This window comes from Lissotriton vulgaris, chromosome 5 (genome assembly GCF_964263255.1).
Source record: "Lissotriton vulgaris chromosome 5, aLisVul1.2, whole genome shotgun sequence".
NCBI lineage: Eukaryota > Metazoa > Chordata > Amphibia > Caudata > Salamandridae > Lissotriton > Lissotriton vulgaris.
In genome coordinates this window covers 1,792,722,335-1,792,737,827 of record NC_141693.1, presented here as the reverse complement: position 1 = coordinate 1,792,737,827, position 15,493 = coordinate 1,792,722,335, and the positions used below count along the sequence as shown (strand labels likewise).

The window sequence follows — 15,493 nt, the reverse complement described above, 5'->3', positions numbered from 1 at the left end:
GCTTAATGAACCAAGCAATGATAAAATGGTGAGAGTATAGTTATAAACTTTTTTTTCGGATAGCTATTACAAAGCCCCCAAAAGCACTTTTTCATCTGCAGTTACAATTTCATTTTGTTTAAACTGACAGTTATCAAATGCCAACGTTTTTACCTCTCAAAAAGAACGAACCTCATAGAAGATTCTTAAGTAAAGTTACTGTGCAAAAGTAGAAAAACATTGTTACCTATCGCCATAAAGATTTCATTCACATTCATTGCGGTCTTTGCCGAGGTTTCCATGAACAGCAGGCTGTTGTCATCTGCGTATGCCTGAGCTTCCTGCAAAAAAAGAGGTACGGTAAAGCATCCATCAATAGCCTAAAAAATGATGTTCATAAACAGAGATACATGGCATAAGCTAGAAACCCAGCCATGAAGTGAAACCCTTCATGGGGAACAACTTCGCTGCACATTACAACAAGGACGTTCAGTGTCGTCTACAATACAAGTGGTTTGGCAATACAACTACTATAAATAGCATATATATGACTTTATGATTTTTACAAGGTGTACAGAACGTGTATATCAGGGTAGGCATGGGTATCCCAGGCAAAATTTTACATGTGCGTACATAGCGTGAGAATAATGAGCCTTTATGGATAACGCGATCCTAACCCAGGCGACATATGATAGAAGGAAAAAAAGACAGGCAGAGGTAAGGAAAAAGGAAAGATGAAGAGAAGAAATGGAAGAGCCACGGCTGGGCGAGCTATAACAAAGCTTGTGCATATCTATGTTTATGTTTGCACAAGGGTGCCCGATAATTGCAACTTAACATAACATGACAGTCTAGCGCCTGTAACCATGAACATTTCACTTGAATACAATTATACAGCTGGATCGACAGTAATGTCCCCGGATAAGACACTATGGTGAGCTCTTTGTTCATGGAGGTTCATAAGACTTTAGAAACGAGTCTAAAGAGTTCCATAGTGTCCTGGATGACGGTCTCCATGGAGAGCTTTGTAATGCTATGTTGTCTGCACCTCTGAGATGGATGATCCAGTTTAACCAGCTCTTGTACGACGTCTTACTCGTGACCTTCCAGTTGGCAAGAACCATTTTCACTGCTAAGGTTAGTAACAGGTCAAGTAGGTCTTTGTCAGATTCATTTCTCAAGTTTGTGCTTATACAGGCCGTTGGCAAATTGAAGGAGTCTCTGGCCATATTACATTTGAACACACCCTTTATGAAGGTGAAGAGTTTGTCCCAAAACGTTTTGAGAAAAGTACACTGAAAGATAAGGTGGGCCAAGTGCCCTGTCTCCCGATTACAGTTCAAGCATGTTGCATCATTTCGAAACCCTAATGCAAATAATCGGGCAGGGGTCCAAAATGCCTTGTGTAGTAGACAGTATTTGGTTTGGGAGATAACAGGGGAGATCTTATTACTGGAGACGGATCTCCATAGTGAGGGCCATTACTGCTCCTTTTGTGGCTCTGGGGGCAGTTGCCCCCAATAGGCTACAACCTTGTCATTAAGTTTGGACGATTTTGGGCAGAGGAGTTTGTATATCTGCGATACCTGGTGGCCCAGTTTGTTAATATTTGTCACAAAAAAGGAGATTGATGGTTGGGAGGTAGATAATTTGGATTTTGTAAGGACCACTCCAATTTTTAATAAGTTGTAGAATTCAATGTCAACTAGGCCATACTTCGCTTGGAGGTCTGAAAATGTAATTGGGTATGTGGTGTTTTCTAGTTTGTACGGGAAGAGGATTCCTTTCTTGATCCATGTGTCTAGGGTTAGGCTTTTGCCCGTGTACCGTATCTTGCTATTGGCCCAGGGGTATTCCAGTTTAGATCCTTTAATACTCTTCTCCAGTTTATCAACCTTAAGTAGTGCGATTTTTGTGTTTTTAAAAATGTATCTGGGAGGTATGTGGGTATAGTCTATTTGTTGTTAGAAGTGCAAGGGGGTTTAGGTTAATAAAAATGGCCCTCTCTACCTCTAGCCATGCCAGGGTGAGGCCTGCAGGTGGTGTGATCCAGTATGTTATGTTAAGTTAAGATGGAATTTGTAGAGCGCACGTACACCGGGGAGGTTTCATGGAGCTAATCTGGTCAAAATCCAAGCTTCTAGAGAAAGATTCAAAAGGCCTGTTGGAAAAGCCAAGTCTTTAAAAGGCTTCTAAAGCTGAGAAGGTTAGTGCAGGAGCGGATATCGGAGGGAAAAGAATTCCAGAAAGTTGGGGCTAGGATTGAGAACCTGGCACCACCGGTGCGTTTAAATCTGAAGCGGGGGATAAGTAGAACATTTTTATGGGCAGAACGAAGGTTGCTCGTTGGAACATATTTAGTTAGCATGTTATTATTAAACTCTGGACTCCTGCCGTGGAGTGCCTTAAAAAGAAGGCATCCAATCTTAAAAGCGAAAACCGGGAGCCAATGCAGCTTTTTCAGAAGAAGGGTGATATGCTGGCGCCTGGGGAGATGAACAATCAGGCGAGCAGCCTGGTTTTGTATCATCTGTAATCATTTTGAAAGACAGAGGAGGATGCCAAAATATAAGGAGTTGGCGTAGTCCACATGGGACATAACCAAGGCCATAATCACTTGAATGCGAGCATCATAGGTGAGGAATCTGCAAATCTTTTTTTATTTTTCGGAGTTGAAGGAAACAGATGGAAATCACAGAGTTAATCTGAGACTTCAAAGTGAGGTCCTGGTTGATGACCACTCCGAGGCTTTTTACCGAGCCAGAAGGAACAGGGGGCTGTCCCAGCTCCTTTGGCCAAAAGTGCGGTCCCCAAAGGCTCCCGTCAATGCCACCCGTTAAAACCAACCCCGCCTTGTTCGGATCAAGTTTAAGATGATTCTTGTTCATCCATTCACTAATGAATCACATGGTGGATTGAAAAGTATAAGCCGATTCCGGGGAGTTAGTGATGGAGAAAATGAGTTGGAAATCGTCTGCATAGTTGAAGGTGCAGACATTGCGATCTTTCAGAGCTCGGACGAGAGGGCGAAGGTGAAGATTGAACAGCAGAGGAGAAAGAGGAGCCTTGAGGGACTCCACATGAAATTTTAACTTTGGGAGCAGTAAACTGAGCGGTACAAACCGCTTGAGAGCGGTTTTCCAGGAAGGAGCCGATCCAACTTAAGGCAAGGCCATTGATTCCCGCCTTCCTCGCACGGCGGGTGGTCGACCGTGTCGAAGGCGGCAGAGAGATCAAGCAGAATAAGGGCCTGTTAAGGCGCCCCTGTCAACCTCATTGCGCAGGGTGTCAAGAACAGTGACTATGACTGCCTCATTGGAAAATGCCGGCCGGAAGCCCGCCTGATGAGGATCAAGGAATTCAGATTCCTTCAGTCTGTGAGACAATCTGTGACATAGGCTTCCAAGATCTTGGCTAAATAAGGAAGAAGGGAAATCGGACGATAGTTAGTCAAAATGAGTGGAACAGATCCCACCTTCTTTAAGAGGGGGATGACAATTGCCGCTTTGAAGGTTGCCGGAACCGTACCCTGCAACAGAGACTCATTTAGGAGATTGAGAGCAGGGGTAGAAAAGGTGGTAAAAATTTTCCTCAAAATCCGAGAGGGGCAACAGTCGGTGGGAGACCCAGATTTGACTTCAGAAAGAAGAGTTCTAAAAGTGTGCTCACATACAACAGGAAATTACGAGAAAGTACTAGAGATAGAAGTAGAATGAAAGCTGAGGTCCTGGGTTTGACAAACCGGGATATTGGATTTGATTTTGTGAATTTTTTCAATACAAAAGAGATTCAGTCCATTACAAAAAGTTTGTGAGGGGGGTGGGGGTGGGGAGGGAGGGGTTTACTCAGAACTCTGTCGGGATTAGAAAGCTCATTTACAATATAGAAGATCTCCTTAGAGCGGTTAGTTGAGTGAGAAATACGCCTCTTTAGCCTTTAAAATAGATTTTTTTTTCAAGCTCTCAAAAAACTAAATAGGCTAGTTTATATTCAGGATTATAGTTACTGCGCCACTTTCTTTCCAATTGCCTTAAGGCGAGTTTCTGATGTTTCAACTCATTTGAAAACCATTTCTGGGCATCATGGTGGCGTGGAGTGTGAACCTTCCTAAGAGGAGCAAATATATCACTGGCGGTCAGCAGCCAACTGGTTAACTGAGTCTCAGCCAGATTGATAGAGGAGTTACATAAGGGAAGTGAGTTAGCAAGGGAAGCAGGAAATGAGGGTTTCTCGATCTTATTCCAGTTTCTGTCAGTGCGCCCAGACAGGCTAGAATGGGAACTCACAGGGTTGATTTGAACATTAAATTTGAAAGTATAATGATCGGAACAAGTACAGGGTGCAACTAAGATAGGAGACATATGAAGGTTGAGGGTCCAGACCTGATCAAGAATATGTCCCTTTATGTGAGTAGGTGTGGAGACCTGTTGAATTAGATTCAATCCGGAAAAGAGCTCGGTCAGCTTTGCTGATTGTGGGCCACCAAGAGTATCATTGACCCAATAGTTAAAATCCCCAATCAGCAGAACCTTCCCATAGTCCGTTACCAAATGACCCAACTGTTCACCCAGAGTATAAGGAAAAAGAGGCATCCTTTGCGGAGGTCTGTAAAGCAGAATACAAACCATAGGAGCAATATCAGATTTAATTTCAAGTTTAATCACCAGGTTATCCACCAGGGATAAATCTAGCGGGGTAAGCACCGTAAAGTTGCAATCATGTCACGTAATGATCGCTACCACTCCTCCAGTTTTCCCCTGGGGGCGATTAGCCTGGGTGATACGATAGTCGGAGGGCAGTGCTGCAAGAATATCAGGAGAGGATTCCAGGGATAACCAGGTCTCTATGAGCAAAAGGAGATCGGGCTGTTCAGCTTTCAACAGAAGAAAAATATCCATTTGATGTCTGACCAGCAAACGGGTGTTCAGATATATAATAGAGAGCTCCTGTTCACTGTGGGGATGGCCGTGTTGGAACTCATGTGGGCCTTTGCATTGGACACCATTAAATTCCGGGAAGGAAGTTCTGGGGGCCAAGATCCCTTGTTCCATCATGCTGGAGGAAGTGAGGGGGTTAAACTTAATAAAAGCTGCATGAAGTGCTAGCAGCTCCTTGCTAGTGTAGCTGATTTTTTGCGCAAGGTGACTGGTCCCGGAAGGGCGCAGACAGGCTTGCCTTGGGCACACCCGCTACGCTCCCGCGCTGCGACTGGCATGAAGTAGCCGGTGCCAGCCTTAGCTCCGCCCCCCCCCTCCCCTTCGCTCTGATTGGCTGTCAATAGGCGTGACGACCAACAGCAGCTGGGCCAGGAAGATGCGTGCGGGTAAGTGATATTAAAAGTGCTGGGTTCCCAAAGTAATACCAAAAACACAAAAATAACTTCATAAAAGGAGGCAAGCAGTTCTGTCAGCAAGCTCTGTTGAGCGAAGAGATGAAACTAGAATCCCGCTCCCGTGCTGCAACTGGCTTGAAGTAGCCGGTGGCAGCCTTGGCTCCGCCCCCTTCGCTCTGATTGGCTGTCAATAGGCGTGACGACCAACAGCAGCTGGGCCAGGAAGATGCGTGCGGGTAAGTGATATTAAAAGTGCTGGGTTCCCAAAGTAATACCAAAACACTAAAATAACTTCATAAATAGAGGCAAGTTTTTGCACCTTGTTTTGCTTGGCAAGCCAGCTGGTATAGTCTGCAATCTGCTAGGTTCACCCATTCTAGTGTTTTATCCAGTCTTCATTTCTTGATACTGATCCTTGGTTTTTTCCCGTGCCAAAGGAATTTAGAGATGATGATATCTAGTTTGCGGTGGAAGTCATCAGTAAGAAGGAGCGGGAGCATACAGATGAGGTAATTAGCTGAACCAGCAGTTGCTATCACCTTAGATGCCGAGAAGGCCTTTGACAGGGTGTCCTGGGCCTCCTTGGAATGCTGCATGCGGTCTTTCAACCTAGGTGAGGACTATATTAGTATGGTTATGGCCCTTTATGGAAACCCATCAGCCCGGATGATCGTGAATGGCTCGCTCTCTGAGCCTTTCACGTTACAACAAGGTACTAGACAGGGATGCCCACTATCTCCTTCCTTATTCTTACTAGCATTGGAGCCCCTTATCAGAGATATCAAATCAAACACCATCAAGGGGGTGGATATCAATGGCATCCAAATAAAACTAGCTGATTACGCAGGCAACATACTAATTGTAACTGAACTGAGGGCATCAATTGCTGCCCTGATGGAAACAATACCTAGATATTCCGATCTTTCAGGGTACAAACTCAACAGGGAGAAATCAGAACTCAAACCATTAAACATCCATTGTACGAGGGAGATCCTGGGAGAGTCTGGACTAACATGGCAAACAGGCTATATCAAATACTTAGGCACTGAATTTGGTAGTAACATGATCGATACCCTACATCAGAATGAGAAAACATTACTAGGGAAAATAAAGAAACTTTTGGAATCTTGGTCACCAAAATTCATTACGTGCTGGGGCTGAATCGAGACTATCAAAATAGCATATTTTATTAGCAGACATTACAAGCATTGTGTCTTTGATGCTGCATCAGAGAACTAGCTTAGGAAACCAGAGTGTCCTTTAAGAGCCACATATTAAAGCAAACCTGCAGGGATTGACATTCAAGGAATCTGCAAACTCTTCATTTCTTGGTAATAGAGGCACACTTTTAAACTTAGAAATTATTTTGTATCCCCCTTCCCAGCTCAGACTACTCCTGCAACAGATCGAGTTTGTAGATTTGCAAATACATACTTCAACTTTTCTTTCCTTATGCTCTCAGACGAAGGAAGATCTAGCGGCGAAAGCTCAGTCCAACTCTGATAACAGAGCAACATTATTTTGAGCTGTAACTTCAATTCTTCATAATCAATATTTTCATTAAATTCATACATACCATATCAAACATAACAGCCAACCCTGAACACTAAGGACAGAGGAAAACACTTCAAACAGAAAAAATGAAATGCCTCAGTGAAGACAACTTTGTTTAATTTTTCAGGGTACACTTAACCATGAAAATTAAATTTGGGTACAATTATTTAGAGTTGCTGCTCAGACCCCTTATTTTCTCACTTTGAGCAACAGGGATCTGTTTTCATTGTAACATATAGCAGAGCAACTGCATTAGTGCTTTTCACAGTAGACAGGGCTTTCCCTACTCCACACGTAGCACATTGATAGTTGCTTCCTTAGTCAGTTTGATGACCTGTTGACTCTTAAATAAGGGACTAGGTTTCCATTTAATTGGCTTTATCGGAGAGAAGGGAGTGTTGTTTATCATTTTTATCACAACACCAGAGGTTACAGTAACCTTTCTCTAACATGGACTCACCTGAAAATCCACAGCTCTTTTATTGGCGAGGTCAGCCTTATTGCCAGATAAAGCAATAACAATGTTAGGGCTTGCTTGTCTCTGGAGCTCCTTCACCCAGTTCTTGGCTCGTATGAATGTATCCTTAGGAAAGGGAACAGGGTTGAAAAACCAAGAATAAAACACCATCACAGCATATCCAATTTGCCTTTCAGTACACATACGATTTACATACTGTAAACACATATGGTGGGAGAGCACATAAAGGGTCAGAAAAAGTAGAAAAAAAAATTAATGAATCAGATAAAGGTGGAAAACATAGCACTGACAGTTACCCGTAAGGCGCCATGCTTTTCTGAGGCCCTAATTCTTTGTGAGATTAACTACTAAGCAGCTCCAAATGACATTCAAATGTTCTAGTCACTGGCTTAATGATACAGTGCACTGGTGTATTAGACTACTTCGCTTTACTAACCACCCTATTAGCATTTTTTCTCTCCTCGTTTTTTGAGCCACCCTTTATAAACACTGCAACAATCTACACGGTAAACCCTATAATCCTAAAAACCAGAGTAATTCTAATGCAACGAATACGGAGAAGCTTTCATTATACAAGTTGTAATCTGCAAAGCAGATTTGCCTCTCAGTTGCTGATATCCGGAAAAAAACCTTATAAATACTAATAGTAGTAAATAATTCAGACCATATTGCATAACATAAAAAAGTCGACGTTTAGATCACAATGGTTAAATTGACCGATGTCATCATGAGGACAGTTGTCAAGACACTTTAAGAGAAAAGTAACACATTATATGTTCACTGAACTACATTACAGTTACAATTATTGCACCTACTAAGTGTTGTTATAATAAGTCAGTAACAATTTGTTTTAAGGATTTTTGGATAAACATGCCCTTTTAGCTTTACTCTTCAAAGTCCTTTTTTGCTTGGACTTTGACCAATTATTTTTGCTTGTGCTTACCTATTTGTATACATCCTTTTTATCCGAGTGAACCAATTTTTTGTTGCTCTTTGTAAAGAAGAACTAGTGTAGTCTTACACTTTAGTGAAGGTATGTCACTTGACATTTCCTAGGAGAAAACCAAGGCTAATATACAAATGTTACTTATGGCTTTATAAACTGTGCTTGCCAAAAAGGTGAAATTAAAAGCACTTCACAATAGTATTACCAAAGCTTTATAGAGAAACAGACTTCAGAAGTGGTAGGACAGTTTATTATATTTATTTTGAACTCAATTCAGTTTTTCCATAGCTTGTATGCATACGCCTTCACTTTTCACTTTTGCTCCTTTAACAAGTCACCTAATTTTTTTCAATGCCTTAGTGGCATTTTAAGTGGTGGTGTAGTTCGCTTGTTTAAAGCTACGAGCCCACCACCCTAGAACACCATATGTGAGAAGGTTACATTGTATGTTTTTTGGAAGCAGCATTAAAACATTTTGAATGGACAAAAAAAACACTTCATTCCTAAATAGACGTCTTTTAGCCATCCTTAAGAGGAGGAATATCCATCTAGTGATCTACACAACTTGTTGCTCTATTCAGCGTTTACATTAAGGTGTTAAGATATATGCGTTAGGCCTCCCGTGGGTAACTTTTTCAGCAAATTTCTGTGGAACGTTTTAGGTTATTCTAGGTAAATCCAGCTTTGTTCTAGGTTATGGAGAAAGGACATCTTAGTGCTGGGTTTATAATCCTAGTTTCAATGATAATGCATTCATTTATGGATGCGACGCAGAAAACACAAACAATGTGATGTGTACTCTGCAAGGAACGTAAACACAAATGTAGTACATATGATTATATGTCTGCCGTACAAAATGCAAAGGAAGACCATCTAAATAAAAAGACTGCTACATGACAAATCCCAAATAAGACTATTATTGTACATTACAGACAGTGCAACACAATGAGGACACAGTAAGAGCAATCGCAGTATAAGCAGGATTTAAGAGACAACATGGATCCTTTTCCAACTCAAAACTGGATTGTCCATCTCAAGTTAGATGGAAATGGATGGAATGGCATAAAAAAAAGTAACACACTGATCAAAATTGGTTAACAATTAGGGTAAGTAAAGCTAGGCTCATAGTAGTGCCTGCTAGGAAATATCACTAAGAAGCAAACATAAAAAAAATAGTTTAAAACCAAGTAACAAAAGGATGAAAAGTTGAGATGTATATCTCAAAGAAAAGCGTTCACAGTGTAGACCCATGTGGCACTGACTCTAAATGCAACACACGTGCAAGCAGTCGGATAACAAACAAGTCTCATAATGAGACTTGACAAATTTGTGATTACAAGAAACAGGTAGACTGTGGTAAGAATTATACTCTGCTTATTTAACTTAACAGGTCAGTTATTTCAAACATCAGACTCTTCACTAAGGCAGTCATAGGTAAAGTACTTCAAACAGGCCACAGGAAATCAAGTCAGGAATGGACATCAGATGGCTGATTTACAACATAGTCCCACTCTTCCAACATTACTGCAGCAGAATATTATGGAAGCTAGCAAGATATTTCTTTGCTATATCAAGACGTAAGGCTTCAAGTCACTGGAATTTAAGACGCGACTGTTGGCCCCATGGAAATATACATTTAAAAAGAGTGAAGATGTTATGTACTGTGGCTTTCTTGTGTTATTGTGAGGTTGTGGTCGAGTCATGTTGAGGTAATGAAATGTAGAACCTAGCAGTTAGGATTTATTTGGTTAGCTCAGGGATGGAACACTTTTATGGATCTCTGTCAATTAACTGAAAATCTTAATACACACCACAGCATGACCTATACTTGGTATAACCGATTTCACGGAGACATATTACAATGCATTTTTTGAGCCAGATTGACTCCTCATGGCAAGTTACCCCCAAGCTTGAAAGGTTGATACACTGCCCTGTTTCTCATCCACAGGCGCTCGGAACACATCTTGTTCTAGTTTCTCTGGTGTGCACCTTTGGAGGAACGCAAGGGAGGTCAAACATCTGCCATGAAACAGAATAGATGTGAAGTGTTCCATGTCTTGTTTCAATGTGAAATGGAAGAGGCTGCGGTCTGTCCCGTAGAAAGCAACAAGGAAGTATTCCAAAATTTGCAGTGACCACTTTGCTGATAAGGTTTACCAGTTTGTGCGTATACGTGTTGCGAATGCTCTACAGGAATGAAAACGGAATCGTATGAGGGGTTACATTTAGTTAAGGTATCCAGTCAGAATTTTGACCAGAGTTCTTCAGCGACATGCATGCCTTTACTGAAAGAATGCTGGCTGAGGATGCAGACTGCTCACCAGCATATATGCAGGATTTACAAGAATGAAAATATCATGAAGAAATCCAAAGGTTTACATAATTCAGGCCAGCCATCTATGTTGATCACAAATGTTTCTCATTCAAGGTTTGATTTATGATGACTGCCCTCATCTAGGTATGCTTGACAATGAGCACACTTATGTCTTTCTCTAACTGAGCTTGATGATTTACCTGCAAAACGGGGGCAATGATTTGTAGTATCTAATGTATATTTGATAGTAAGAAAGAATTGTTATTGCATTAATTAGGGTTTGATGGGCAACCATTTGAGCATTTATCTGTGCATTTCAGGAAGGGAATTTTGAGTAACAACCCTAGATGCACCCCCAGATTTAACTGGGGATAATAGACCATGGGTAGTAACCTAAATGGACAACTACTGTCCTACAAGCCCCTGGAATCATCAAGATGTCAATGTCGCATTTAGTCAAGTCATTAGCCTACTGCTTAAGTGTATTAAGCCATGCTACTGTAGATGACTGCCTAAATAACATTCTGTAAAGCAAGATATCGCACAGAACGTAGCTGCTTCTATGGCAACTAACGTTCATTGTGCAATATTTAAGAATGCGTTTAAGCTCTGCTCTCTAGTCTCCATGGACCTCCTGTATAATGTTGTGCCACATTTGGCAACCAAGAAAGAGAGGAATTGTAATTTTTGTTGTATTTTTCCATTGTTCTTCAACCAAATATGGTTATGAAAAGACATCATGTGAACTGCAATGAAAATCCTGCCTTGTATTCCTAAAGAGAAGCAGGTCAATTCAGTGAATCTTGTTTTGATTTATTGGAATGTTGTGTACCTCTGCCTCCCTTGCCCACAACATAAGAAAACCCAAAACAGTTTTGCTTAGTTTGTGATCTGTGGAAATCAGATCATCAATCAGAAGCTTACCAGTGACTACGCTGGCTGTAGATCAAGCAGAGGTCCCGTTATAAGTGGCCTCACACTAGCCCCAAAGCGATCTCTGTTCCTCAAACACCGTCCTGTTCCTTAAAAGCTGTATTTCATGTCCCAATAAAGATCCTACAGTTCAAGGAACCATGCTGTAAAGGGAGAGGCCTCATTCTTGGGGCAACCAATTCTATGGACCACTATCTCACTTTAGCTTGGTCTGATTTCGGAGTATTTTTTTTCATAAAGAATGAAGTCTTTAATGAACGTCTGAATAACTTTATTGCATGACATATCATATTTATTCTCTTTTTCATAACGTATTGGAATAAGATGTTTATGTAAATTGGTATTTCATGGATGGATTGAGATATTGTTATATTTATATATGAAATTGTCTTTACATATGAAATGCTAATAAAAAAATTATAACACGAAAGAATGAAGACTTTTCTTTTCTGTTCTGTTAATTCAAACTGCCACCCCACTTCACTTGTTGTCTGGTGGTCACTTGTGTTTTTCCCCCATTTAGAGCAATGGCACCTTCAGTGTCTCTGCGCTCCATATGCAAATAAAAAAAAATAGGCCAGACTGAGACTGACATTTGAGGGTGCAACAGCGCAGACTTATTTACAGAGAGTTAAAAGCAGACATCCACCTAAAATAGGTCAGGACTGAGCACAGTGTTCAACTGTCTTTCGCTGCAGTAGTAATCAGAGTCGAGTTTAGGTAGCAAACTTACTCAGGCAACACAAGTCTATATATTTTCACCATCCTAGCCACCATAATGAATGCAATCAAGAGAGGATGGCTTTATGACTGATGGTCGGCCATACAAATTCAATTAATAGATTTTTATGGTTGCTCTTTGAACTCATAAAAAGCAAGGCATTTCTTCATTAGACACTGGAAGATTTAATTTTCCCGACATACACTTTTTAAAGATTTCAATGTGGCAATGTTGTCGGTAGGAAATTTACTGAAGGTGCTTCGGGACACCAGTTTTTAGTTGCCACATCAGATTATAAAACATCTGTGTGGTCCCATATCTTTTACATCCTCAATATAATTCTCCTTCTTCTCTACCTCCAGTCATAATGACCATCTGGCTTCGCTCACACTGGAACCTGTAGAGTGGTTGCAGTTAGAATTTTTTTTAATAAAGAACTCATCCATCCGTCCATCCTAGTAAGGATGCAAATGAAACACTGGCGGGCATTACATGCTGCATTACAAGCTGCTACGTGGGTTGTAGTATTTATGCCGGTGAGAAGCCAGGGATACATTTCAAGTGTGTTTGACTGGGCAGACCCTGAGGTAACAGATGAAAGTTCTTGACATGCATAGATCTCAGTTTAGGAACAGAGCTGATGCATAGAAGAGGCAACAGAGACTGGTCTAGAAAGCATCAGAACTATTGCTGCGAAGTGTGCCAGTGATCAAATTCCCCAGAAACAAAGTCCTAAAGTTGTAGCCATAATTGCAAATAAACTCAGGGAGAACAACACTAACAATTAGAAAAAATAGGCCTTACGTAAAGAGCAATGCAAAAGGTATTATTTGCAGTAAGTTCTTTCATTCATAAGTAATCTTGAGTATAAACGTTTTCTGATCAGGAAAGTTTTGGTAGTGCAGAGCTCTTTACCGCGTGGTAGAAAATCTCAAGTAAGGTGTTCAAAGCACACTCATTTTATAGAGAGTTCCTACTAAACAATGAAGAGATTGGCAACTCTTGTACTGTATGAAATGAACACGTTAGTACGGTTAAGGAAAGGGCACTGGGGTGACGAGGAATCCAAGTTGTACATCTAAAGTAAGATCCAATAATGGACACCTACAATTTACCAAGAGCCTAGGTTCTCAGAGCAGTAGCAGAGCGGTGTGCATGCTGCTGCCACACTTTAAAGTGTGAACTCAGGAGCATTAGTCAGCATCGATATCTGGAGAAAAGTAACTAAGGCTTTATGAAGGGCAAAGCGTTTATAGTTGTGTGCTTCCACCGCAGCATGGGCATTATGCTAGGCAAGTCAGAGGAAGCCATTTCGTATGTATCACAGATGTACCTCATCGTACGAGACTCCTCTGCTTCTAAACACAATCCACCTTTTGTAAACTCCCAAAAATAGTTTCATTTCCCCTGCTGTTGAGATCTATTTTAGGTGCTATGCTGCCAATATAGGTGCATTCAAATCTTGAAAACATATTGTTCTGGAAAGTAGTTATAAGAAGACGCCTGTGAGCATTAAACAAACGTGGTCATGACCCTTCGTAGGTTTTTTTTTCTTAATCTGTGAGAGCAATCAGTAACTTACTTGCTGAGCTAATGCACTAGTTCCACAGATTCTTCAATTGAATAACCAAATGAATCAAGACTGCCCAGGCTATGAACGGCAAGTCAGAATGAAAGTCTTCCTGACCTCGGAGCACAGGCAAGAACTTGTACCCACTATACTCAGAGCAGAAACTACAATATATATCAATGGATCATGTTTATTCTTTGACAGGACTCTTTTCAGCATAGTTCCTACCCAATGAAAGTCGAACCTGTAAGAATAAGCCCCTGAACACAATCTGCATCTCCTGTATAACTACCAGCAATTGCCAAGGCTGCTATAAAGTACTTACTGTGTTCGTGATATCATAGACAACAATGGCTGCCTGGGCCCCTCTATAGTACATGGGTGCCAAGCTGTGGTATCGCTCCTGCCCTGCTGTGTCCCAGATTTCAAACTTTACTGTGGTGTCATCCAAGCAGACTGTCTGTGTGAGGAAGGCAGCTAAAAAGAAGAAGATGCATTCGTTAGCCAAGCCATACATGACCTCCCCCACATATCATTCCATAAGATATGGACAATTTTTACATTGCACAGAAATATCTGAAGGTGAGAGGAAGATTACCACAAGGAAAAAAAGAGTTTAGGGAAAATAGTACGCAAAGGAATGGGAATATGCAAACTGATCAATAAAATCACATTGCTAAACAAGTATTGGCAAAACAATGTGTTGTTTACATTGTTCAAATGTTAAACTTATTGTACTAAAATGCAGTCAAAGGCATATGACAAGAATGCTACAGAATACATAACCTTTATTTCGTGCCCCATCCATTTTTCAAATGTTCTAGCAGTGTTTCTTTGACTGATTCCAAATATAAAACAGGCGAGAGAGCGCCCGAGTGAGAGGAGAGAGAGCCCGAGAGAGAGAGAGCGCGCCCGAGAGAGAGTGAGAGAGAGAGAGAGAGAGAGAGAGAGAGAGCGCCCGAGAGAGAGCGCCCTAGAGAGAGAGAGAGCACCCGAGAGAGAGAGAGAGAGAGTGCCCGAGAGAGAGAGAGAGAGAGAGAGAGAGAGAGAGAGAGAGAGAGTGCCCGAGAGAGAGAGAGAGAGAGAGAGAGCGCGCCCGAGAGAGAGAGAGAGAGAGAGAGAGAGAGAGAGCGCCAGAGAGAGCGCCAGAGAGAGAGAGAGAGAGAGAGAGAGCGCCAGAGAGAGCGCCCGAGAGAGAGAGAGAGAGCGCCAGAGAGAGAGAGAGAGAGAGAGAGAGCGCCAGAGAGAGCGCCCGAGAGAGAGAGAGAGAGCGCCCGAGAGAGAGAGAGAGAGAGAGAGAGAGAGAGAGAGAGAGAGAGAGAGAGAGCGCGCCCGAGAGAGAGAGAGAGAGCGCCAGAGAGAGAGCGAGAGAGAGCGAGAGAGAGAGCGAAAGAGAGAGCGAAAGAGAGAGCGAAAGAGAGAGCGAAAGAGAGAGCGAAAGAGAGAGCGAAAGAGAGAGCGAGAGAGCGAGAGAGAGAGCGCGAGAGAGAGCGCGAGAGAGAGCGAGAGAGAGAGCGCGAGAGAGCGAGAGAGCGAGAGCGAGAGAGAGAGCGCGAGAGAGAGCGCGAGAGAGAGAGAGAGCGAGAGCGAGAGCGAGAGCGCCCTAGAGAGAGAGAGACCCAGAGAGAGCGAGAGAGAGACCCAGAGAGAGCGAGAGAGAGAGCGA

General features: G+C 42.0%; 1 protein-coding gene across 1 annotated transcript in view; it reads right to left on the bottom strand.

The window, feature by feature from the left end:
- The window catches only part of RAB5C (RAB5C, member RAS oncogene family), a 65,502-nt gene extending 50,862 nt beyond the window's left edge, over positions 1–14,640 (bottom strand). Inside the window, exons 1-3 of the mRNA XM_086924136.1 lie at positions 14,153–14,640; positions 7,326–7,448; positions 227–320 (exon numbers count right to left, since the gene is read on the bottom strand). Coding sequence (XP_086780262.1) covers positions 227–320; positions 7,326–7,448; positions 14,153–14,344 — 409 coding nt within the window. The 5' untranslated portion in view covers positions 14,345–14,640. The remainder of the gene's footprint in view (positions 1–226; positions 321–7,325; positions 7,449–14,152) is intronic.
- Positions 14,641–15,493: the final 853 nt, after the last annotated feature.